The sequence below is a fragment of the Lycorma delicatula genome, chromosome 2 (assembly GCF_047948215.1).
Source record: "Lycorma delicatula isolate Av1 chromosome 2, ASM4794821v1, whole genome shotgun sequence".
In the NCBI taxonomy this organism is placed as follows: Eukaryota; Metazoa; Arthropoda; class Insecta; order Hemiptera; family Fulgoridae; genus Lycorma; species Lycorma delicatula.
In genome coordinates, this window is record NC_134456.1 from 23,260,358 (window position 1) to 23,288,138 (window position 27,781).

General features: G+C 31.3%; 1 protein-coding gene across 6 annotated transcripts in view; it reads left to right on the plus strand.

Moving 5' to 3' along the window:
* kis (chromodomain helicase DNA binding protein kismet) overlaps positions 1 to 27,781 on the plus strand; it is a 235,158-nt gene that overhangs the window by 191,838 nt on the left and 15,539 nt on the right. For all 6 annotated transcript variants that reach the window (XM_075358465.1, XM_075358467.1, XM_075358469.1 and 3 more), the window contains 4 exons: positions 8,300 to 8,420; positions 10,192 to 10,350; positions 13,879 to 14,161; positions 19,213 to 19,689. In XM_075358465.1, coding sequence (XP_075214580.1) covers positions 8,300 to 8,420; positions 10,192 to 10,350; positions 13,879 to 14,161; positions 19,213 to 19,689 — 1,040 coding nt within the window. The remainder of the gene's footprint in view (positions 1 to 8,299; positions 8,421 to 10,191; positions 10,351 to 13,878; positions 14,162 to 19,212; positions 19,690 to 27,781) is intronic.

Sequence of the window (27,781 nt, forward strand, 5' to 3'; positions counted from 1 at the left end):
GGTTCCCGGCGACCAATCCAGCGGTTGGGGAGAATTTCTTTCAACCAATCACGTGTAGCGTTATGTCAGTGAGTAAGTGCAACTTGTTGGCAAATAAAGTTCTGTGGTTTGTATTGCAGTTAAAGAAAGAGCCATAATTGTAGCATATGAAGATAGTTCATTCCAGACACGCTTGTATGAAAAACAAATGGCCCATAACTTGCTGTCAGGATATGGCACAAAAATAAAGACATTCACTTTTGGGAAGTCTTGTTCATACTGCAATATTTTGTGAGGATTTTCTGATCCCTAGATAGGCACATACAAGTGTTTACTTTTCCATTAACATAAAATGTTGATTTATCACTGAATAACACACGATAAAGAAAGTCTTCATTGTCATGGTGAATCTTTCCATTGCAAAGCTAGCACGCAAACCATAATCTGTAGGCTTTAGAGCTTTAACAGTTGTAGAAGATATGGACACAGTTGTAAGCATTTCCTTAAGACATTCCACACAGATGTCACTGGAATTGCTAATTCGCGGCTAGCCTAATCAATTTCATAGGACTATGCACAAAAGACTTGCGTGTTCAATGTTGTCTTTGGACACACGCAGTCATACTTATGAACTTAAGTGTTTGGACTACTTGGTATTACAAGTGTCTGCAATGATGAACTGTAAGCCATCAAAATGGCTTTGAATATCATTAAATCAAACTATTGTCACATTCTTATCTGTAGCTATTTGTATAGTGCTCTCCAAAGTTGAGAGGATTGTATCTCAGACATCCTATTGTCACCATAATACAATCACTGATTTAAATCGTCACAATACAGGTGAATTTCTACTGGATCCCTAGCCATTTAGGAATCCTGGATAACGAATGTGCAGATTCCACTGCTTATGAAGCATGTAGCCAACCATATTTCTCCACTCAAGTTAAAACTACCAATTTCATTCATTCCATTAAATATACACTTTGAAGAAGGTGGCAAGATGACTGACTGCTACCAGTGTATAATAAACTTTGACGGATAAAAGACACAGTGTTATCATGGGATTCTTCATGCAGGAAAGTTCACCAAGAGGAAGTGGTCCTGTGTCAATTGCAATTAGGACCCACAGAGCTACTCATGGACACCCGATGTCAGTGGAGAGCATACTACTGTATGTCTGATGCAACTGCCGCTTGACTATACACCACATCCTTCTGGACTGCATATGCCATGCGGCCTTTTGTCACAGATTTAAATTGCAGAGAGACATACAGTGCATGCTAGGAGACGACAAGAATGTACTAGACTGGGTATTGTTACTTCTAAAAAGAATCAATATATTAAATAAGATTTAACCTGTCAAAATTATAATATTATGTAGTGATTCATGTTTCATTTATTCTTATTGTTGCTTTTCTTTTACTATTTCAATTTTATTCCTATTATTATCTTAGTTTTTATCATAGTTTTAACCCTACCTTACTTAGAAAGATAAGGTTTTTATCTTATCTTACTATTTTAATATCCGATAAGAAACGTTATTATTTTGACCCCGGCAGTGATAACACAAAAGTGTTTTTTGCCCAAAAAAATCCTGTACTCCTACAAATACAGCCAGTGGTTTCAAATTCTTTATACCGTGTACAAATATTATTGTCATTCAGGAAATCACAGCGGAATTTTAAACAGAATGCACATTGAACAGCAATTATAGATTCACACTTTATAAAATGCAAAATACAGAACACTCTGTTGGAGGTCACCATCTTTGCTATTAGTGCTTTCAAGCGGAAAATGCAGGAAACAGTTTGCAACTGCTAAAATTGTTTGAGTTGCTCTTATGAACATTTACAAGCACATAAATACCAGGTATTCAAAAAAGAATATCAGGGTTTTAATTTATTAAAATGCTTTTTGATCAGTTGAACATTGTTGATTTAAGGGTAGAGTCAAAGAGCAAAAATGACAGTTGTAATTGCATGCAAGGCTGTAAGTTGAATTCCTATCTTTCTGTTTGACAGTGCCACTAACAAGTATGGCAACTCCTGAACAAACAGCCGTCTGTGTTTTGGAGTTAAATATTTACTAAATGTAAATTTATAGTTACAATTCAATGTCTTCTGTAGAAATTTAATTGTGATCCTTCAAGTGTCAATAATATTCATAGATTGTATAATCAGTTTGAAACAACTGGATATCTATGTAAAGGGATGACTGAGGATGTCTGAAAAAATGTCAAACGTATCAGGGAGTCTTTCCTGCATAGTCCTGAAAAATGTGTATGATTTTACAGTTTACAATTGTTACAGGCTTTGAAGCCTACCAACTGTGCATGTGGTGCCGAATTTGCAATATGTTACAGCATGATTTTCTTCATCATATTGTGTTTAGTGATGAGTCAGCATATCATCTTACTTAAACTTAACATATAAAATCAACATATATTGGGGTCAGAAAATTCCTATGAACTCTTTCATTGCAAAAAGTATTTCCCAAAATTATGTTGTGTGCAATATCCTAACAGCAAGGTAAGTTTACAGGCCATTCTTTTTCACTGAATCAAGCATAACAGTATAAGCATGTTGCTTATTTCTGTATTCTGTGTACGTTTTTCTCCTCAGCTGCAAGATGAACCAGAGAATTTTATTTAATAAGGTCGTGCTTCTCCTCACTGGCATAACTCTGTATGAGATCAGTTAGCATGGACCCAATGACAAGAGAGACAGCTACCTGGTTTGTGTTGGCCCCATTTTTCCTTTGAGGTTTTGTAAATGATAATGTATGTGTGTCTTTGCTACCTACTGATCTACCCTATTTGATGCACAGGATTGAAACAGCTGTTGCTTCCATTACTTCAGATGTACTGGTTAAAGAATGGAACTAACTATTATCGGTTCCAATGTGTTTCATATGATGAAATATTCTCACATTAAACACTTGTAGAAAAAGAATATACTTACTTTTTTATTTTATTTGTGGTTCATTGTGAATCAAAGTTAAGAAAGTTTAAATAGCTTTAAAAATCCTAATTTTTTTTTGTACACTAGTGTAATAAACGGAAACCTAATTAGGCTGATTACAAATCTAAAAAAACATTGTCAAATATTACAAATAAATAATAAGTTTAAGTCCCTTGAGAAATTATAAAACAAAAAACAATGCAATTGTAATGAAAAAATTAAGTTTGAGCATGGTCAGATAAGGATAATACCTAATTTCATTTAAATTATTTATATTTAGGTTTAAAGATAATAGTATATTAAAATTACGATAACAAAAAACTATAGTTTCACAAATTGTAACGCAGGAACATTTTTCATTTTATATTAATGGCATACTAGGTGTGTGAGAAAAGTAATGAGATTGGTAACACTGCAAGCAATCTGGCAACGCTGTGTCTACCGGTCTGTGCTAAACCGGTTTGTTCATCCCTTCCACATGCTCAGTACGAGTTTCAACTCCGTTCAGCCAACATTATTTTTGACAGCACCATCAGTGAAGTTGTGTTTTTGTTGTTACAAAAATGGAGCATCGGAATTTACAGCAACGTTGTGCAATCAAGTTATGTATTAAACTTTGGGAATCCATGAGTGTGACCTTTGAAAAGTTGAAACAGGCCTATGGGGAACATTGCTTATCAAGAGCACAAGTTTTCTGCTGGCACAAATCATTTTTGGAAGGCCAAGAACACTTTGAAGATCAACCTCACTCAGGGAGACCCTCACAACGGAACAGAAGGACAATCGAAGAAACGTGTGCGCTGATCTTCTTGAGAGGATTGACAATGACTTAACACACACCATTGAAGATTTCTTCAATCGTGTGATCACAGGTGATGAATGCTGGATATTTGAGTACGATCCTGAAACAAAGCGGCAAAGCAAAGAGTGACACACTCCATCATCTCCTTGACCGAAAAAAATGTCAAATCAGCAAATTAAAGATCAAAACCATGCGATTTGCTTTTTTGACAGAAGGGGTATCTTGCATAAAGAATTTGTTCCTTCAGGACAAACTGTCAACAAAGTGTTTTGCAAAGGTATCCTTGAAAGGCTCAGGAAAAGAGTAATTCGCATGAGACCAGACATTGCAGACAAGTGAATGCTTCATGACGATGCCCCATGTCACACGGCCATTTTCATCAGGGAATTTTTGACCTCAAAATGCATTCTTACGGTTCCTCAATCCCCCTATTCACTTGATTGGAGTCCTTGTGACTTCTTCCTTTTCCCGAAATTGAAAGATGTCTTAAAAGGATGTCATTTTGGAACTCTGGAGAACATTCAAAAGACTGTTGACCTACCAGTTAAAAGCTCTACCAGCTGAAGCCTTCCAGTGCTGCTACCAGGAGTGGGAACAATGACTCCGCCGGTGTGTAGCTGCCCAAGGGAACTGCTTTGAAGGGGATAATATTGTTTGAAAAATAATAAAAACTTTGGAAAGTGCAATGTCAGTCTCATTACTTTTCTCACACACCTCGTATACAGTAAACTCTCCATATTCAGAATTTTTGTAACTGTATTTTTAATCTAAATATTCACATACACTTTCTGATGAAGCATGCTTTCTGAAATTACAAACATAGAGGAGTAAAATAATGTAAATGGAAAAATTAATTTTTATATTCTGCTGTAGGATGCAATTTGCTGCTAGTCACGTGTGTAAGTTGTAATTAATAAGTTAAATTTTATTGGGGTGTATACTGAACTTTTTTTTTTAGTAAAAATATATTTTTTGATACCAGCAATCCCCCCCAGTACCATCATTTTTTTTATAATAGTAGAAGTTCTTTTCAAAAAGGAGTCAAATTATAGTGTAGAATTTTTATACTGTTAAGTATACTGCTGACCTGATACTGTGAATATATTCGTAACTATAGAAATAGCAACTAAAATGAGGTTTCCTTTTGTGACGTTACTTAAAATACTATAATTGAAGTTATTAAAAATAGTCTGAATACATGAGTAAAATAGTTTTTATCCTTGACAGTTTTTTATCTGACAAATTGAATAAAATAGATTCCAGAGCCATATCTCCAGTTATTTTCACAATATGTTACATAAATAGAAAGATTTTTTTGCCTAAAAACACATTTCTTTTATGTTTGTAGTACAAAAATATTGTCAAATTACTAATAAATGTGTAAAATGTATTTTCAAAACTTGTAGCAAATTTAATCCTAAGAAAATTTAAAAATAATCCACTAAAAACAAATACAAGTTCCAGAAATTTGATTCTATTACAAACACATATTTTTAAGTGTTATAAACTATAGCAAATGAAGTTAAAATAGGACTGATGCAGTGTTAAAATAAAACTGTAATTGATATGTTTAATAAAGTTTGCAATAATTTTCAAAAATCTGCCCTACTTCAATACTTTTGGATTGCTAGCATTGTTCTCTGCAGTCCTACATGACTTTCATAAATTTGTACAGCAGCATGTATATATGAGCATCAATTATTTACCCTTATGAATTTTTCTCTTGTATACAATACTTTTTATCCAATCCCAAATACAAAAGTCTGACTGTGTTGGATCAGGTGATCTTGGTGGCCAGGAGTGTGGCCTGCTGCGACCAATCCATTGCTCACCATTGTGAGAAAAAGGCATCGAGTAGACTCAATAATGATTTCATCAATTTGAAATTAACAAAAATCTTGACAATTTTTTTTTTTTGCTTTTTCATCATGATGGGCAGGAACTGTCGTGGCGAGTACTAATGCTGGGAAGTATACTTATTTCTTGTAGTGTATGGAATGTTTCTCCAAATAACTGTTTTAGGATTTGGAACTCGCACTTAAGAAAATGTCTTTGATGTTCTGCAGCAGCAGTAGTTGCATTTCCATCATACACCCCCAAGATAAATACCCTGTCAGCATGTTCCTCAGTCATAAATAACAAAAAGACATTGCTGCAGTATGACACTGATTAAAACAAACACACGCACCCATACTTAATTAAACTACACTGTACTGGCAACAATTTACAGCAGTATCGCAGAACAAGTAATGCACTGATGATTAAAATGATAAAATGATTGTTGACCAGTTGATTTTTTTTTGTTACCACTTTACAGAATCATAATTTCTCTGCTTTTCAATTTGACAGAGAATTTGAGAAAGATACTTAAATTTAATTGTCGGAATAACATTAATACTGGTTTTTTTATTTTATTTTTTATCTTTAAGAAAACACATTGAAAATTAATTTCGCCTCAAAATGGCATTCAAAAAGACAGAAATTTGCCCCAAAAACCAACATAGTTAAGAGAAGTAAACATAAACAGTAATAAAGTTAAAATAGTAAACCAATTAAATACCACATAGAAATAATAATAATCCAAACAAAAAAAATCTCAACCCAGACAAGAACAAACAAACTAGCTAAAGCTCAAAAATTAACCTATTACAAATTTAAGTTTTATTAAAATTAACCAATAAAAAATGTCTATCCATAATGCAAATAAGGCACAGTTATAAAACTAGAAGTCTGAGTTGAAGAACGAGTTCATCAGGAAGATACAGAGAACATCATGCCATTTTCAAAAAAGAAGCAGGCAACATTCCAATGCATTTGAAAGTTGATATAACTGCCACTCACATTGCTAGCTGACAGAAGTATAGAAGCATTCATTCAGCCAAAAATTCATCCGAATTTTGGAGAAGGCTCTAATAATTCCTTACTTGGATTTCCATCTTATCATGATAAGAAGTCAAATTTTCTGTAGACAAATCGCCAGCATTTTCATTGATAAATTTCATTCGAGTAACATGAGAGGTGTTTCATTGGAGGAATGGAATGACAAGTATGATTTAGAAGGAGAAAGGAAATTGTGGTACAAAATGTGGAATGAGCTACAGAAAGCACCAGACATAATTGAGTTTTTAAAAAAGAATGAATCATTTTTTCAACTATTAAAAAGGCCTTGTTGATTGAAATTGCTTTCACAGCCCTGCACAACAAGTGCTATTGAGTATTCATTTAACTCACTTTGTCGAACTAATACATGGCTAAGAAGCAACCTTGGGGAAAACAGGTTAAATGGGTGGTTAGCTGTGCTAAGAATCACCACAATGGGATTTTGCTAACAAGGTGCAATTAATTGAAGCTGTAGTTAGACATTTTTCATCTAATCCTCACAAATTGTTATTACATAATTAGGTTTTTTTTTTAATAAATATTTTATTCTTCCTCCTGTTACTGGGTATTATTGCATAAAAACCCCCTTGTGGACTGCTCTTCTACCATGAAAGAAGTTAATTAAATTGAAAAAGCTGCCCTCCTTATGTTTTGAGCTGGGTATGCCCCTGGATGTAAGACAGTTCTTAGATGAAAAGTGTACTAGTAAATGGGTTGGATATACAGGGGGCCAGTAAATTGGCCACCTCTAGATCACCGTATGTTACTACTGATTATGGGCATAGATGAAATGTGAGGTATACAAGCTCATATTTTCAATGTTGTTGACCTCATCAAGGAACGCAAAGATATCATTAGGTTGGCAACAGAAATATAGGAAACTATGAAAGGTAAAGTGCACAATTGTCAATGGTGAATTGTAAATTTATACAGTATAAACCACATTGAGTTTGTTTTTTTTTTTTTTTTTTAAGTAAATTAGAAGTATTTTAATTTTTCAAAGGTCTAAATTTATTGTACTAAAAATAGCTGTTATTAATTTTTACAAATTCATAACATTTTTCTGTTAAGTTTTGTTTTTAGTAATAAAAGTTGATTCTTTTTGTTTTTCATAGGCTTTTATTACATTAATTTTCTCAGAATTAAATTCTCTACAAGTTTTGATAATTAGATTATTGCATTTAGTCAATACTTAAACCTAAAACATAAGTAACCATCAAGTTTATCCCCTGAAATCCCTATAACACTTTAAAATTTCAGTATGGCCTCATTTAACTTAGGGGGGGGGGGGACTGATATCTAAACAAGGCTTTTCGCTACTGTAACTTTTGATAAATATTTTCAGATATATGTTTGTATGAACTTTTCAAGCTCTAGATTCAGTTTCAACATTATTTCCCTTTACTCTGGGATCAAATCCTATTTGTAGAAAAAATATATATATATTCTCTTTTATTACTGGAAAAAATTTTTGAATAGAATGACTTTCATATGCTACTAATTTGCAGCACTGAGTAACTACAATAATAAAAGACGTTGATATGAGAGATATTTTAATGCTGCTACGGGTTTTATCTGTTAATAGTTTATGTATACTGTCTCATAGATTAGTTAAGTAATATATAGTAATTTCATTGCTTTCATCACTAATGATTTTTTTTTTTTTTTAATTTTGCAGCAAAATTGCATGCCTTACTCAACAGTACAAATGTACAGGTGTCTCATAATACAATGAAACCTTCACCTGTACCATCTTCACCGTGGGATAATAATGATGAATCATTATCTGAAGATTCAAGGTAAATTTTAATTCTGTTATTTTTAGTCAAAAGGTTTAAAAGTTGTTAAATCTTGTTTGTTGTTACTTTTTAATCATGGTAATAACATAAAATTATTTGTTATTTATTCTCCTGATGGGGTTTAATCACATTAACTACTTAAATTACATTAAAAATGCATATTTTTTTTTACACATAAAATTGGTTAAATTTACTTTCTTTTCCATCATAATTTGAATACTTATAGTTCTATAATACACCATTTGATGGGTTAAGTAGGACTTCTTTCACAAATTTTATTTTGACTGCAGTGGTTAAGAATTAAGTCTTAACTGCCCTAATTTGTGGAATTAGTTTCTAAATTGCTTTTAAAAGTAAATAAATAAAGTAAATGTGAATCAGTGTGAACTTTAATTGTGTTTTTACAGTATCCTATTAAAGATAATTTTTCAAGTCTATATATTACTAAAATAAAACAATTTACCAAATTTCCCTAGGGTTGTGCTTACTACACTATTCTCATTTCTATTCAATATTCCCCTTTCTTTACGAGTTGCAGTTCGTGGTTCTGGTGTCTTAGAAGATGCTGTTATCACTGAGTTTTTTGTTGCAACTGCTAAGGCCATTAGCATGCCATTGATGCAGAAAACTCCATCCTTGAAGTTAAGTTATTTTTGGAGCTCTGAACATTAGAATTTTATCCTAATTTCAATTCTAGGATGTTGCTCTTTGAGAACATCCAGGTTGTAGAAGCACATCAAGTTCATTATCTTCCATTTGGATTAGTTTACCATCTTACTTGATCGCTTTAGCAAGGACCTACCTCATAAAGTACCAATGTTTGACCAGGAGAAACATGCGTTTGCTTCTGGTAGCGATGATTTAAAAACTTTTGACTCGCCTGCAGAACTCATATGCACTGAAATATATTGTAGTATTTCATTTCTTCATTTAAATTACTGTTGTCCTTATCAAACTAGATGATATTATGTGATTGTTGTAATGTAATGACCACCCAACCAAGTTTCGGTTTTATAAAAAATGATTTATCTTATCTTAAAAAGTTTTGAAAGATTTAATTTATTCAACACTGTATTAATAGTTATACACTTGTTACTTAATTTTAACAAAAAAGGTTTTCTGAATCTATTTTGTTCATATTCATAGTGTGTGAACTCTTAGTATACCAAATTGTAGACAATTTAATTACTGTTAAATTCACATAAATTTATTAACCTATGTCAAAAAAACTTACATATATTTTGCTGTGACAAATGTTTTCATTAATGATGCTTATAAATTGAAACTTTTGTCACCCAGTTTCATTTTACAAAGGCCTTTGCATATTGTAATTAGTTTTTCCATAAGCTTTCTAAACCACTTATTCAAGATTTTATTTTTTAAAAATCCCCAAATATATTTTTACTTAATTTTACCTCACCAAATCAGGAGGACTAGGACCATCACTCTCTGGCTTATGATACCTTAACAAAAAATCCTCATAGGTCCCAAGAATTTAAGTTTCTATATTATTTTACATTAGGCATTGTTAAACTGTAAGATCCATGTATTGTCATAGACTCTATGAAGTCTCCTGGAAGAGAATTTTCTCATGGCTTACCCTAACATAAATTGAATACTGTCATTTTCAGATTAGTGTTAAAAATTGACTTTTAATTATTATCTTGTGTTAATGCATAATTAGCATTACATATTAAGAAATTAAGTACTCACTAGAAGTTCATTAATCAAGCATCATATGTCATATTTTTGTTTATTTGTGCTGTTGCAGGAGATCAACTCCATCTAATCTTCAACCGCCTCCTGCTCATCAGCATTCACAGACTCCTCGAGTTCTGTCAATGCCATTTGATCTTAAATTTCATGCTCATACTAGTACCCCTAAACCTCCAACACCAACGGGCATTTCACCTATCGATTTGTCATCAAGGTGAGTGAGTAAGCAATAAATGTTGATTACAGAGTTCTGTTCAGAGTAAAGTTCATTATATCTTCAGTTTAATTATGCCACCACAAGTGGCCTTAATGATGTCTTATTAAGTTGGTTTTCGAATGGCATGTATTTTTTTATTACTAATAATTGGAAATCTGTAGAAGATTTTGTACTATAGGATTTTTATCCTTTTTTGTTTCTGTTATGGTGATTATTTTGATTAATTTCTGTAGCGATACATGTTATAATAATATGTATTACTATTTATCAATAATTTTTTGAACCCTTTCAAACATAATTGCAAAGGGATTCCACATTTTGATTTGATAATTAATAAGTGTGATACGTTCACTATCATTTTTCAATTTAGGAAAGGTATGTATTTTTTACAAACCAATATCAAAATATTTCTTTATTTTCCTCTAAACCACAGACTGATGAGATATCTGAAGAAAAAATTTTTATCGCATAGAACATTACCAGTTCCAACAAGGCAGGTTGGTTTTCACCAATCATCTGATCGCCCTGAAAGCAGCTATGTGAAATTTGTTCTGTGCCAATGCCTTATAGCTGTTGTCTTCGATTGGAAGAAGACATATATGACAGCTTGGTTCTTAAATGTAAATCTGGAGAAGTGGGATGTATGTAATGGGTTTCATTGAATGATTCCTAGAAAATAGAAAAATACATCTTTGAGTAGGGTCAGTGATTTTTGTTGGAAAATTCTGTTCCTCAGCAATATATTAAGAGTAATGTTATTTTAACAAAATAACATACCATAATTACAAGCACATCAGCTGTTTATATTTATATTTCTTTGCTTTCTATGTCTTTAGACAGGTGTTTATTTCAATATTCATTAAATTCCTGATAAGGTTGTGCAAAGACTACTTTGTTCAAATGTTCAGTCAACATGTGTTCACTTTTCTCATATAAGTGTACAATACTTCAGTTGTTTTTGAACAAACATTTAATTTCATTATAACCATTAGTGGAGTTATCTCTCTTTCTTGATTACCATAGAACATGGATTAAACCATTGTTTCTCAACCACCGGTCTGCGAGATAATGCTATCATTCCCTAAAGAAATTGGCCAACAAAAAAAAATTAACTTCAAAAATATGAGAAAAAAATGAACATTAAAAAAATTCATATAACGGTAATATAAAATGTTAATGATTAAATAATGTTCTGTACATATAAATGGTGAATACTGGTGCATGTTTAATTTTTGGAATACATTGTTTTCTTTGAATGATCAGCTACAATAAACTAAAGCGACAACAACAACAACAAACATGATACATGAAGTGTAGTAGCAGAAGATATGAAAATAACGCTGCACTACAGAGTGTGGCTTTGGCGGTGCGGTACCTTTGTTTTATGACTTAGCTATGCACTTGTTCAGTTTATTGAAAACACTACATTTACAATTACATGCTTCACGCAGTTAACTACTACTGCTATAGTGAAGTGGTTTATTTTTAATTATTGTAAAAACACAAATTTTTATTCCCTTGAAAATGTGTAAAAAAAGACGAGGAACATTTCTTAATTTTTTCCAGTTGAAAGTTCTATTCTGGGAAATGGAAATTGAGTGAAACTGAAAATGAATGTCCACCATACAAGAAAAATAAATCTGCTTTCACAAGATGTTTCAATAATAATGAGTACTTGAAATATGGTTTTATACTTTTTTCTGGGTTTTTTTTGGAGGGGGAAGACTATGAACATCCAATGTGCATAGTATGTAAGGAAGTTACAGAATAATGATCCCATGAAACCATCTAAAATATTGCAACATTTAAAATCATGACACCCCCAAACTAGAACAGAAATCATTGGATTATTTTGAATGACAAAAACAAGAATTTAATCTCCAAAATAAAAAATTTAAAGATACTTTTATTCAAAATAAATTGCAATTTAAATGTTCATTTTTAGTTGCTCTATGTTTAGCCAAAACAAAAAAATCGTTCATCACCGGAGAAAATTTAATTAAACCCTTGTTAAATAATGTTTGGACCCTAAGCTGCTGATCAGATTTGATCAATTCCTCTTTTAAATGATACGATTAGTCAAATGATGCATTTAAAAAATTAATTAAATTTTTGTTAAAAGAAGATTGAAGAAAATAAGCTTTATGTATTTAATTCTTATTACAATTTTATTACTACACAAAAGGAATTAATAGTTGATAATTTGAATGTAGTTGTAAGTCAACATTTACAGTCATTTTATGGTGGATTTGAAAAATAATTCCCTACTAACATAAACTTGCATGAGATGAATTTATGGATAACGAATCCTTTTATTGTGAATTGCAGTAATATAAATTTAAGTAATGAAGACCAAGAACATCTCTTGAAACTGAGTTCAGACATAACATTAAAAAACAAATTTTCAACTATGAATTTAATTAAATTTTGGATAAGAATAAAAAATGGATATTCAAATTTACATAACAAAACCATAAAAAAGTGCTACTTCCCTTTGCAACCACGTGTTTGTGTAAAGCTGGATTCTCAGCTATGACACTTATTAAAACCAAAACAAGAAATTGTTTATTAATAAATTCATATTTTTGATTAGTTTTAAATAATTACAACCCAACATTGAAACAGTAGTGCAAAATGAGCAACAACAAATTTTTACTAACTCATTATTTACAATTAGTTTGTAATATGATTTTTTTGTAGATCCTATTTTTAAATAACACAACCTACATATATTTTTTGTTATTTATTTTCTGATTTTCATTTATATATTGTTTTCTTGTTTATAGATAAATATGATATTAATTAATATTATTTACATGTAAATTTAATTACTAATAAAATAAAAATATAAGTTTTTTTTTGCTTGTTAAAAAATGTAAGCTGAAGGTCTGCCGGTCCCTAAATATTTTTTTATAATTTTACCTGTCTGCCATTAAAAAAAGGTTGAAAAACACTGAATTAAACATTTATGAGAACCTTAAAATAAGTTTATCACAATTTTAGTTTGATGTGTGTTAAGCACTGAACTGAGGTGCAGATCAAAGAATTATACTAAATTCTACCCGGCCTGGATCTCGCCTTGATTACAGTTCTGCTGTTTATTTGTCCAACAGTCAAATTACTTTGAAAGTATAGATTTTGTCCATTAAAACTTCCTTCATCTTGTTACAAGTGCTTTCCAATCTATCCCTGTGATAAACATTTTAACGGAATTGGTGATCCTTCTCTCTGGCAAGGGCAGGTTCAACTTATGTTTACATGATCAATAAAGTTTGAACTTGACATCCTCCACACAGTTACCTCCTGGATAAATCCTAGTGTTTGATTTTCCTTGTATTTCCTTAGGATTTTGTCAGTAAAGTAAAAGAAAAAGTTCAGCGTGTCATAGACATCTGTTTAACTTAGAAAATGATATAATTAGTATTAATATCAATTTTTGTCCTTTTACAAGCACATTGAAGGGTAAAAGGGTTATTTATTTATCAGCAGATACATTATTTATATTCAAACCTATTATTATTTCAGTGTTCCAAAAACAAATTCTCCAGATATCACAAGAGGGAATAGCAACAGTTCTAAAGAAACGGTTATTGAAGAAGCACAAGATTTCTCAATATCAAATAAGAGCAAACAGCAGCCTCAGCAATTGACAGTGCTACCAACAACTACAGCCACAACTACAAATCAGCAAACACAAGCAACTCAGTCACAGCAGACTCCACCGCCTTCACAATTGCAACAGCAGCCAGCACCAGCAAAGAGCAAATTAGATGATATGCTCAATAAATTAATGCAAAGAAAAAATTGTGTAAGTAATTATTTCATTATATAAGGAATTTAGTTTTTATATTTTAATTATAAGTTATTTTTAATTACATTAATGTGCTCATGTTTGTTACATACCCTTACTCTAACAGGTGTAAGTAGCCTAAACAGCCTTCATTAAGCATTTTATCCATTCTGGCTATTTACTTTTTAGTATGTAGCTTGAAGATAGATGGTGGTAGAATATGTATTTTAACATTGTAAACTGTCAACTATTTTTACATTTAAGTGTTTTTCTAAGATTGTTCTACTTTTTTTTTATCTTCCTGAATGAATTAATTTCTGGTTCATTTATATAGGTAAAATAACATTTTATTTATGTTCTTAATTTTACTTTTACATAATAATACCAGCTTCTTTTCATAATATTTCGACTTACATAGTTTATATTGACTATTTTTCATTTAAAATGAATATTTTCAATAATTTTTGTTCTTGTGTGGTCAAAATTATTTTCAAGATTCAGTATAACTTCTTGGATAGTAAAATCTTAGACCTTTATTTACGCGAGGTATATTCTCTGGAACATTTTCTACTTCAGTAATGCTTGTAATTTTCTCTATTGAGTAACCTCCTGCAATATTTTGTTAAAATATGAGTAGGTCTTATCTCCTGAAGTTAAGGCATTTTCTATAATGTTTTATGGTTTGGAGACTGTGTGATCTATTCTGCTATATTTACTCTAAATTCAGAATTTTTTCTTCAGTTTTCATTTGGTGAAAAATAATTGAATTTTATTATGAACATGAAATAGAAAAAAAGAAATTTTAAAGCTATAATGTCTCTTCACGGGAAAACTGCTTAGTTTTTATTTTGCCACATTGTATCCATTTATATTCATCTAACTCTTAAAAATTTAACTATATAATGGAGAGAAATTGCAGCAATTATCAGTTTAGATATCTAAATAGTAAATGCGAAGTCATTTCTAAAATTATTTTTTCACTGGTAAACAGGTAATTTCCCTAATTCCTCTGTTGGAGGTATATTTCTCCAGATATCATTTATCCCTATACATTTTGAAATTATGATTGTAATTAGTAACCAGTCACACAATTTATAATTTTTTATTTCAAACTGCAGATTTGAAGTTACTGAATTGCTTAAAAGGAAGTTGATCAACACAAAATGCCATGAAACTTATCCATACAAATGTTTTCCCCAAATTAAATTATATAATAATTAGCCAACAATAGTTCTAATTCTTCTTATTTTAGGTAATCATTTAGAGTAATATTTTGTGCCAAAACATAAGAGTACTTAAAGAAAAACAGAATTTTAGTTAATCCACTGTAATTTCTGTCCATACACTCAACCATTTAGTATAAGGCTACATAAATATTGGTTTCATATAATTGATCTCCGAAATTATATGATAAAAAGGTAGATACACCAAATTAAGTTCTCTTATCATCAAATTTTTTACCAGTAATATTATGACTAAAATCTCCTGTAAAAGAATTATTTTTAACCCAGTTCTGTTCCCAGGTTGTCAATCATATTGTTCTGGTTCATTTTCACCATCATTGGAACTCAAATGTACATTAAAATCTAATTCTTCATTAGACTTTCTCATTCACCTTTCACTTGAAAAAAGAAATTATAAAGTTCTTGAAAATGATCGTTATGTGCATTAATTAAACCATGTAAACTGAACACTGTATTCATCATGTTTTTATTTTATACACTAATGAACATAACCTGCAACATTCATGTTCTGATAAAACTTTCCTTACATCTATAAAAATTGTCAGTGAAATTCAGTTTAGTATTTTTGCAAACAGAATGGAATGCACAAGAGAAGTAATTAATGCTACTTGAGAAATATTGACTGATTGTTTTAAAAAGTTGATGACGTATAGTGGGCACATTATGTGACATCAATAAGGTTTTGCTATTAAGGGCAGGACAATTACTGTGGTGAAGCAAATGGATGACCGACACACAAACTTAGATTTAATTCTTTCTGTTTGTGGGGATCCTTTTACAACCCCTAAATTATGTTGCAGTTATTTTTTATTCAGTGTTGTAATGCAGTATTTTGTTGTGATTGGGTAATAATCACTCATCTGGTTCTTTGCCCTATAAGGAGTACATATCTTGTTGATTATAGCATTGATGAGATCAAGCATCCCATGTTAGACTTTCTAATGAAAGTGAATTTGTTAGCACACCTGCAAGCTAAGTCCATTTAAATTTTATTAATTATTCCCAAAAATGAATCTGTTCACCACAGTCGGGCCATAAAATGAGTATTACACCAGTCAACATAAAATTTGGAACTGAAAAAAGGGAGTATGTGTTTTATGTAGTAATTTATATGCTGAATCTGAATATGTATCTGAATCAACCCATCACATAATGTTCTTAAATTATAACGTCTTAAATTTATTTGTCCTATCATTCGTAGAACAAACAATACAAATAAGTTGGTACATCTATATGTTTGCTTATTCACATCTGATTTGTAATGTGATGCATGCTGTAGACCTATATTTGATACATAACAGTCAAATGATGTCAAGCCAGATATGTAGACATGTCAGCGAGTCAAGTAATGAGTAATTCAATGTGAGAAATTTTCTTCAGTATGAGTTCAGCTCTTGGTACGAGTGCTATGTTCTATAGTTGTGATAGTGGTTTTATCATACACATATTATAAAAATTGTTTCACAAGTGATACCATAAATTTAGTGAAAGATTTTTATGACAGAACAATTTTGTATATTATATTATTAAACATCAAGATTTGTTAAGTTGTGTGTGTTTTTCATGCTTTGGTTTATTGCACTCCATGGTGACACAATTTTATGAAGTATTCAAGTAATTAAGTATTTATAAATTAAAAATTAATTATAAAAGTCAGTATTTATGTAATGTTTCAGCTTACTTTCATTGATTACTTACTTGCTTACTCTGTTCATTATATCATTTTGAATTTTACAGTGAATAAAAATCAGACTTTTTAAAAATTCTCCATATTTTTTTTTACGTTTGTGGAGAATTCACCATGAAATGTAAACGAAAACTGGTATCGAATCTCCTGAAAACTGCTTACAAACTTTATTTTGACTGTCCCTTGGGAGACCAAAATAAATCCTTGGCTCCACATGTAGCACCCATCATGTGCTACATTAGAAGCACTAGCCCTGGGGTTAGAACGAAAAAAAGAGCATTTGTGTTTTGGCATACCTATGATTTGGCAAGAGCCTACTACCCATTATGATGACACTGCTACTTTTGGTTGACAAATGTTATTGGTTTCACTTCAAACAATAAAAGCAGTATCACATACCCAAATGTTTGTTCAGCTATGAGACCAGTACTTCATGGTGTTGTAAAAGAAATTAAGATAAACATAAATGTCTGCAAAATAAAGGTAGGAATTTTAATTGCAATTATTTGTTTTGTATTCTATTAATTTAAGAAGTTTCTATATTTTAAAGGGTAATAACTAAAAATCTGAGGGTGATGAAAAACTGATTTATTTTAAGATTCAGCATAAAAAATACATTCTTATCTAATTCACCTACTTTTATCTCAGTTCCAAATTTTTTTTGTTTTTACCTGTGTTATTAACTTCAGAAAGAGACTTATGATTGTTACCTCTTGTATACTTTAAGTCTCTTTATGTGCATCTAAGTCTTATGAAAGACTGGGGCATATACACATATACTATATATCAATTTAGTGATATATCCATTGTTACTGTAAAACAGTGCAGTTTCATACTATAATATGGTAGGGGGAAATAAATTTTCAAACACAGTAAACAGATATTCAAGGTGTACCAAACTTTTTATTTCTTGCCACTGCTCACTTGAAATTCACAACCCCCTTTTCATTTGTATTTACTAAATCTGAAGTACAGAGGGACATTTAACATTATTACAGATTTTCTTTTCAAAAATAAATGTATTTTCATAATAAACTTAATTCTTAGATATGATTGAAAAGCTCTATGTAGCCTCAAACCTCCTTAACAGTGGAAAATTTCCAAGTAAATACCCTCACTAATGATCTTAGAATAAATTTTATTAATTGAAGGACTATTCCTAAATAACCTCTGTCATTTTTTCTCTCTTACATAATTTTATATTTATACTACTATACATACCCAAGTTAACTTCACAAGGGTTACTGAATCTGTGATTTGTGGTTGAAATATTAATTAAATAAATCGTTTCATAAGTTAGCACTATTCATGTTGTTTCAATATAGCTAGTGTAATATCATTTTATTTCAAAATGTTGCTTACTGAACTGTACACAAATGTCAAAGTTTGCATTTAGCTTCAAAAGACATTGTCAGAGACATTAATATAGCTTGCAAAAACATACATTAAGGTATCACTGGAAAAAAAGTTATTGTCAAGATTTCTTTTGAGTGTATGTTAGTGTTGCTATTTCATATTAGGTACCTGTATATTGTAACAAATGAAAAATTAGTGAGCATGTTCAGAGTGAGAATAAATTTTATTAATTGATGGACTATTCCTAAAAATTTGTTGTCATATGATCCATTCTAGAGAGAAAAAATCTATAGCACAGTGCAGTGTTTGGAGCATCCATCATAATTATTCAACTTGATTTATACTTAGTTCTTTGCTTGAAACAAAATATGCCAATGACATTTTGACCATAGAATGATAGAAATTAATTCAAGGTCAGTATCATCAATCATATTTTATCCAGGCAGATGAAAGTCGTAACTTTATTAATTCATACTGGAACCAATTTCTCTGTGTGGCTAGCATTTGGTCCTTTCACTTGATTTATTTTCATTATGGTGCGACTGGTGTAGCATTTCAGCCTTTCATCCAGAGGTCCCGGTTTTGAATCCCAGTCGGGCATGGCATTTTCACATGCTTCTTGTCATCTATCTCATCCTCTGAAGTAAGACCTAACGGTGGTAAAAAAAATTATATATTTATTACTTGTAATAAGTTCTTATCTTGAAATTACTGAAAGAAACAAACTAGTAATATTTCTTGAATTTGGTAGTTGTTTTGCCTACATAAATTTTTATTTCTAGCCAGTGGAAGAGCCAGTTGTGGGTAAAGAGAAGAAACGTAGAAAATTGGATGAAATAGTTCTTGGTTTATCAGCTGCCAAAGAACAACAGTCTTCAGAAGCAAAGAAGTGTGTATCTCCAAGTGTTAGTGTTAGCGTTAGTGTGACTGTAACAAGTGCTTCAATAAGTAATAAGGGCCCTCCAACTCCAAGCACTAGTACAAGTACAAGTACTTCAAGACCTCCAAGTGCGAAACCAGCTGAAACTCATCTAGCTTCATATTTGGCCCAGGCTGAACAGCATAGTTTATTATTAAAACAACAGCAACAACAACTACAACAACAGCTATTGCAGCAACAACAAGCAATTAAAATGTCGCAACCTACATCTGCTGCTGCTGCTCAAGTACAACGTAAGACTTATGAGGCTATGATTGCTGATATCACCAAAGTTGCTGATTTCTCAGCAAAAATCAGCTCATATTCTCATGAAGCCAAGGTTTGTTAATAATATTATTTCGTTCATAGTGTAATGTGTGCTATATAACTATAGAGCTGAGTCTGTCACAGTTCTATAAAAAAATTATTTTTCAAACCTCTAAAATGTTTCATAAAAATTAATGAATTTCAGAAATAAAATAATTAAAATAATTTTATGAATATAAATGGAAGATGAGACATAAACCTTGTACATTTATGTTTAATTTTCTGTAAACTTATAAAATGTATTGTTTTCTTGTTCTCATTGATAGTCTTTTCAAAAGATAAAATAATTTTGTTCATAAGCAGTTTTTAATGTCTTGGTTTGTTACCAATCTCTGCTGCCATGTTTTAGTGCAGTTGCTAAAACATATCTTCGCAAATTTATTATCTAACTGTGATTTGATTACATTTTAACTGCTCTAGAACATAGTAATAACTGTAAATCATAATTTTTTGTATTAAATTGAAATAGCTTCATATAGCAGGAGTATAATAGGATACTAAACTTATTACCGGAAATATCTTCTTTTTTTAATTGCATGGTAACTTGTCATAACAGAAAATAGGTTAATTTTCCAATAACTTTTATACAACAGTAAAAACGGAAAACCAATTTAATATGTTGGTAAGAAAGATAATATTAATTATCAAATTAGCTTATGAATAATCAGTGTTTATTGAAAAGCTATATTATAATTTTCTTATGATTATTGTAATACATACTGTAAGTATTACATTGATCAATTACAGTAGGTAAGATACAGGTTACAAGAATTTTATTTTGCAAGTTTCAGAACCTTTTTTTAATCACACAATTATTCAAATTTTTAATAACGCCCATTTGAAAAACATACTTGTACGTGTTGTATACTTTTTGTTTACCTTTTTCTGACTGTTTTTCTATTGTTCCATTTGATAAAATGCAAATTTTTTGATAATGAAGTGTGTATTAAATCAGTATAGTTAAGAATTTAGTATTATTTAGATAACGTAAAACTAAAAAAAGTCAAGGTGCTGTTTACTTTATATGAGGCTATTATAGACTTTATTATTTTCCCACATTTTTAAAGTAAGGAAATTTTTTTAACCAGTTGTAAAATAAATGTAAAAGCCTAAAACTCTTTATTCTAATTGTGATTGTTTAACCCTTAAATATTGTTTCTAAAAGGCTTTATTCCTAAACAATATCACTCAGATTTTGGTTTATCAACGATCATAATTGAAGTAAGTTTGTGAAGGGCTGCTAGAAGGTGCCTAGTTATTGGTTTTGATTTAATATTGGAACTGTAACTTACGAACCTACTCATGGAGCTCCTCATTGATTGAAAAATGTTTCTTGTTAGACAGCCAAATTGTCATTTTGTGAAGTGAATGACAAAACCCACACTTTGTGTCTGGAATGTAAGGGATGTTAAAAAAAAAGTCCCCATCGTGGTGTTCAAATTAAGGCTTTGTGGGACTTGGGGAGAAGAGTTGCTCATTTTGCTTGCATAAATCTGTCATTCTTCATTTTGGATAGACTTCTGAAACTTTTTCAATAATTCAGAATAAATTCTGTCCTTGTGAGATCTCATGTTTCATGAGTTCTGTCATTAAAATTCCCTTAGAGTCCCAAATACTTCAGCCATTAGTTACAATTGAGTGTTGCCTTATTCTTTATCCATCCACAATCAGTAAAGGATATTTTTAATCAGTAAAGGACATTATTACATACATCCAGTAGCAAAAAAATTCACCAGTTACGTTTGGTATAGTGACAAGTTTAATATTTTTACTACTAATTTACTAACTGAATTTGTGTCATGTTGCTGCTGTGTTGACTGGTTTTAATTTGGTAAATTTAATAAATTTTGTTTTAAATTTGGTATTTTAATAAGGCAAGCAAAGTTCAATTTTTAGAACCACTATAATTTACAATAATTTCTTCTTCAGTCTGATATAGTTTTGAAATTTTATTAACTTCTGCAATTTGTTTTATCTATTATTGCAGTTTACAATTGTTATCTCTTACTGTTCTTGTTTCTCCCTTAGATGTTTGTATTTATATTTTTCATACATACCTAATAGCGCTAGCACTCCGTTATTAAAACTTTCACTGTATGTTTAGTTGATCCTGGTATTATATCATGAGAAAAGTGCAGTAATCCAAAGATGTTTATCAGTTCCAATACTATCAAGATTTAAAAAAAAAAACATCTAAACCAAAATACACACTTCTATTAGATGTATAAGAAAAACTAAAAATTCAAAATATCTTGGGAAAGAGCCAAAAAGTATGCATTGATACAACAGCTGGAATAGACATTACATTACACATCAAATAATTTTTATAATTAAATCATTACATAACTCATAGCTTGTATATAGCAATATGGTATTGAAATTTATAACATATAAAAAATTCCAAACCAGAATCTTTCAGGTGAAAGAGGCTGATAAACTACCATTCAGCCATTGAGGTCAGCATTGTAATGCAGTATAACAATCAGGAGTTAATTATATTGCATTTCCACCCTTCTCTCTTGGGAAAAAATACAGATTCCTTAAATCTGAAATTTGCTTAAGTGCATTTATGTAAAAGCCAGTAGAAAATACTTAACACTTTCATCATAACTAGTATTTTATATAAATAAAAATTTACAAATTATAATTAAATAGCAGTATCAGTCAAGACCAGAATATCTTGTTAAAACATTTTCTTTCAATTTGGATTCATTTAATTAGTATCGGTAGTCTCAATGACAACAAGTCTTAAATGTAGCATAATATATAAAAAAAGGATTTAATACAGTTAAATCTCATAACTAAAGGTTGAAGAGGTATTTTTTTTTTTTTTTTACTGTAATTTCAGCTTTTTAGATTTTCAATATTCAAGAAATATCACTAAACACAGAGATACAATAATTGTTTCATATTACCTAATTTGTAATGAGGCATGCTTACTTGTACATTATAATGTATAGGCAATTTTTCATACATTAAAACATTACTACATTGTTGTTTCTGTATTTAGTTGTGATGAAGTTTAGTTTTGTACTACTCAAGTACAGATAACATAAAAGAACACATATAAAATACAGAATGTGTAAAACACAACCCAATTTAAAGAAAAGTAATGTGCTGCTATGCTATATTTAATGCAATTAGTTATAAATATTATAATTATTTGTGCAAAAGAATATTGAAATCAAATTTTTTTGTCACAAATGTTAAAAATATCCACCATTTTCATCAATGCAAGCCTTACCCTCTTTTTCTTATTCCATGCAACCTTTCGAAGTGTACCTCGTCCAATGTCTCATAATTCTGGAGTTATGTTGGCTGTCAGTTCTTTGTAGGTGTGTGGATTATTTTTAAACACACAATCTTTTAGATATCCCCAGAGAAAAAAATGTACAGTGAAAGATCAAGTAAACTAGCTGACCATAAGCCAGTTAGTAATACTCTTTCACCAAAGAAATTTTTCAAAAGGTCTTGCTGTGTGACATGAGGCTCCCATCTTGTTGAAACCATGAATCTCTCTCATTTAATTCTAAATTTGAATAAATTGGATTACAATTTCATGATAGAAGTCTGCATAAGAGTATTTTCAAAGAATTTGGAGCCAATTATTCTTCGCCTGGAAATTGCATACCACATAACAATTTTCCGTGGATTTAGAGGTTATGAATGGATGATGTGAGGATTGTTTGAGCTCCAATGGCAATCATTCCGACTATTAATGTAATCACTCTAATGAAACCTCATCTTTAAAAAATACATTATCCAGCACTTTTAATACTCTCCCAAACAAACTTTAAATCTGACAGTAGTGGAGCCTAGCAGCTTAATCAGCTGGGTGTAATTCATGTGATACATTAATTTGATATGGCTTTGGGTTAAGTAGCTGGGTAGCTTTAAAGGCACTGTATAGATATTCCATTTTGTTGTGCAAGTTTTCATAATGCTGTTAGGTGAGTTCAAAAAGCTTACCCTAACAACCTTCCAGTGTTTCGTCATTAAGTACTGAACGTTTCCGGCTATGTCTCTTGATTGCAAACAGAACCAATTCCTCTATATTTTTTTTATCAAATGTTTAAGATTTATGTGGTACATTCTTACCCAGGAACTGCAATTGAAAAGCTTCTTGCCATAAAACAAAAGATTTAGTTATTAAATAATTTTCCATAAAAAAAGATTTTTCTTCCATGTTCAAAACCGTTTCTTCTTCAAAAAACACAGATAACAAAAAATAACTAACTGTACACAATAAAGAAATAGAGAACTACATCAGTTGATTATGAAACAGCAATGAAGTAGTACTGCCAACCTCTTCATCTGAAATCATTGTATTAACTTTGCTAAAAAGTATTTTGCTGCTGGGGTGTGTTTTAAAACAAATTCCCAGTACAGTATAATGAGGAATAGGCAAAAAAATAATGCACTGTCCCAAACCTTAAAGAAGAAATAAACCACTAAAGACAAAGAAACTGAGCTGAACTAAATACGATCATTTTTTATTGCATCATACATTTATTGAAAAAATCAAAATGAAATCGTATTGATTAAAAAAAATTATTCAATATTGAGTAAAAATTTTAAAAAAATTCAAGGCACACTTGAAATTCAGTAGCACAGGAAATGAATCAATCTAAATTATCACAGCTGTGTGATCTGTGAATATTGCATTGAACATTATCTTTCTCTGTCAACCTAATTTGCACTGTGGAAGTATTCTAGGATAACTGATAATAATCTTTCTTGTACAGAAAAAAATTGAAAGTATAACAAATTATGAACTCTCAGTGTACTTTATAGATGAAACATAAATATAAAATAGGGTTGCCTGTTATTTAATTTTCCTGAGGAGTATGTATAAAATCTGGATGATTATTTTCATCACTTTTTTGTCATCTTGCCACACATATTAGGGGGGGTAATTATAATAAGCCATTAGTTAATCAGTCAAATATATAAAATTATATTGATTTAGAGAAAACTATTAAGTGTACTTTTGTTGAGATTATTGAATTTGCTTACACTTATTTCGTTATGTTATGGCATAGAGAGTGAAGTCTCTGCAAACTTAATTTATACTTTCCCCAAATATCATGTGTTAAGTGCCCTTGATTTATCTTTAAATTTCAGTGTCAGTTTGTACTAATTTATATATAATATATATATATATATATATATATATATTTACGGTAGCCGCCATGTAATGGTGAACTTCGATGATCAGCTTGAATGTCAACAATAGAGCTATTGTTCTTTCAGAAACATTGGCACACCATGACTAGTTGTCTTTTAGTAGCATAAACATAATGCAATTTACATTGGGTAGTAATCATAACCTCTCAAGCTCGCCGTTACTTGTCGTTGACTACATACATACATGCATGCATATGTACATACGTATATAAGCACACACACACGAAATATGATTGGAAAAGCTTTAAGATTGGGCTTGTAATTTCAAAACAGCAGTACTTATTGGCTGTTGTGATATATCTCCTTTAAAATAGTCCTCTTCTAATAAACACACAGACTCCAACAGAGTTTCCACTTTGGAAATTTCCTTTTTAAGTATAATATTTGCGTGATTTCTTCAAGTGAGTCAAATCCTTACAATGAAAATTTGAATTTTAGGAAACAGAAGTTGGCAGGGGATAAGGGAATTGCGGAAAGACAGGAATTTTGAATTTGGCCAAAAATTCCACGATCAGGAACACTTGATGATGAGCCAGTGCGTGTCGTGGAAGATCAAATTCTTGTCTCGCCAGAGTTCAGGTCTTTTCCTCATATTTTCACAAAGATATTGAAGGACTCTTCTATAGTTTTCCTGGTTGACTGCCCAGAGGCAAATACATGATGCACGATAACTGCAGAATGAAAGAAAGCCACCAACATTGACTTCACATTCAACAGACTTTGTCAATTTTTTTCTCAATTGTGGCAAACTTGGACCCTTTCACTACAATGATTATTCCTGTGTTTCTGGATCATACTCATAATCCCATGATTCACTTGTAATTACCTTGTTTAACAAATCTGGGTCAGTTTCAGCTCAGTTAATCAGTTCTTGGGACGATACTTCAAGTCTGTTGTTTCCGCTGGGCTGACAGTTTCAGAATGAATTTCACGGACACTCAATGGATGTTCAAATCTGTAGTTGAAATTTACTGAACCTTGTAGAAACTTAAATTAAGTTTATCAGCCATCTCTTTAATTGTAAGTCTACAGTCAGAGGACACTAAACTGCAGACTTTCACACTGGTTTTTGAAGTGTAAGACCGGCTGGACTGGGGCTATCTTTGATTGATTCATAGCTAGCTTTGAATTGTTGAATCAGATTTGACCAGCTCAGACATTTATCCCAAAAAGCTGTTTTTAAGAATTCATAAGTCTCTGAAGCTGATTTCATGGTTTTCAAATAAAATTTGACACAAATTCATTGTCCTATTATTTATTTCATTCATTTTTCAAAATCAGTAGTTCACTGAGAACCAGAACACATCTTCATTCACCAGGATATATACATACACGAGGGTAATTCAATAATTAAACAGCTGTACAGCAAAAATGGTTTATTAAATAAATACAATTTTTTTTTTCTATTTTTCCATGTAATCCCCACCAACTTCTGTGCACTTATCCCATTTCTTTACAAGTCTTCCTATTCCCTCAGCAAAGAATTCTGTACCTTGATCTCGAAGCCAGTTTTGTAGGTTTTTCTTTACCTTTTCATTGCCGTTGAACCTGATGCCATGCAAAGCTTCTTTCATTGAACCAAACAGACAAAAATCTGAAAGGGGCAAGGTCAAGGCTGTAAGGAGGCTATGGTAGGAGCTCCTAGCCCACTTTGCCAATAGTTTCCAGTATCAGTTGTGACGTATGTGGTTTTGAAGAAGAAGCACACCTTTCCTCTGTCATCCCGGACATTTCCTCTTCAATGTGCACTTGACTTTGTTCTCAGTTAAGGCCAAGTAGTATATGCAGTTGATAGTGCGTTGCTCCTCCAAATAATCACAGCATATCAGATCATGGGCACTCCAAAAATTGTTTAATATGACCTTACCAGCCGATGGTTGAGTTTTGAATTTCTTACAAACAGACGATTCAAGGTATTTCCACTGCATGCTTTGACATTTGGACTGTGGCTCAAAATGATGTATCCAAGTTTCATCACAGGTTAAAATCCTGTCCAAAAATGCATCACCTTTGTTATTAAAATGATTTTTAAGTTCAATGCAAATGCGAAATCTCTCGGATTTGTGATGAATAGTAAGCTCTCTGGGAACCCACCGTACACAAGTCTTAATGGTAGCTCAGTTTGTTTTGGATGATGGAATTAGTTATACCATCACTTACTCAAGATTTTTCAGCAATTTGTTCAAATGTAAATTGTGTTTCTTCTTGGATAAGTGAATCAATACAAGAATCTAACAGCAAGGTCGACACTGTTACCAGATGCCTGGAGTGGTGCTCGTCGGTCACGCTTCTGCACCCACTTTTAAACTTTTCCCCCCATGCATAAGAACTCGCACGGTTCATGCAACTACCATCGATTGTAAAAATTGGATCACAGAACACTGTTCTTCAAAAGTATTTTTCTTCAAGCAGATGCCATAATAACTGAGACTTAAGTTAAGACATGCTGCCATCAAAGAAGTCTGCAGCCAGTCCATTAAGGCGTTTATAAACAACTGTCTTTACTTATCGTCACTTGCATAACGGTTCCCGCCAAGAAATTCTTAAATTTTTTTAACAGATGCAGTCCAGTGAGACCTGGACTGTACGACCAATCAGAAACATCCTATCCAAAACCATTGAAAGTTCACAAGTTTTTTTGCAGCAATTGGACATTTATTGTCATGAAGCAAATACACTACAACTCAAAAGACTGTGTCGGCGATTTTGAATTGTGCGATAACTTTCATAAAAATTTTTAAATAAGAGTTAATTAATTGCCTCTGCAAGGCATAAATTCACACATTAAAGACTCTGTGGCAGTCTCAGAAGATTGTGGCCATCACTTTGCATTTTTTAAATGTTTGAATTTTTTGGCTTTGAAAGGAATCAAGAATGATCCCATTGAATTCTCTGGTGTGTAGTGTAAAACCTACGTT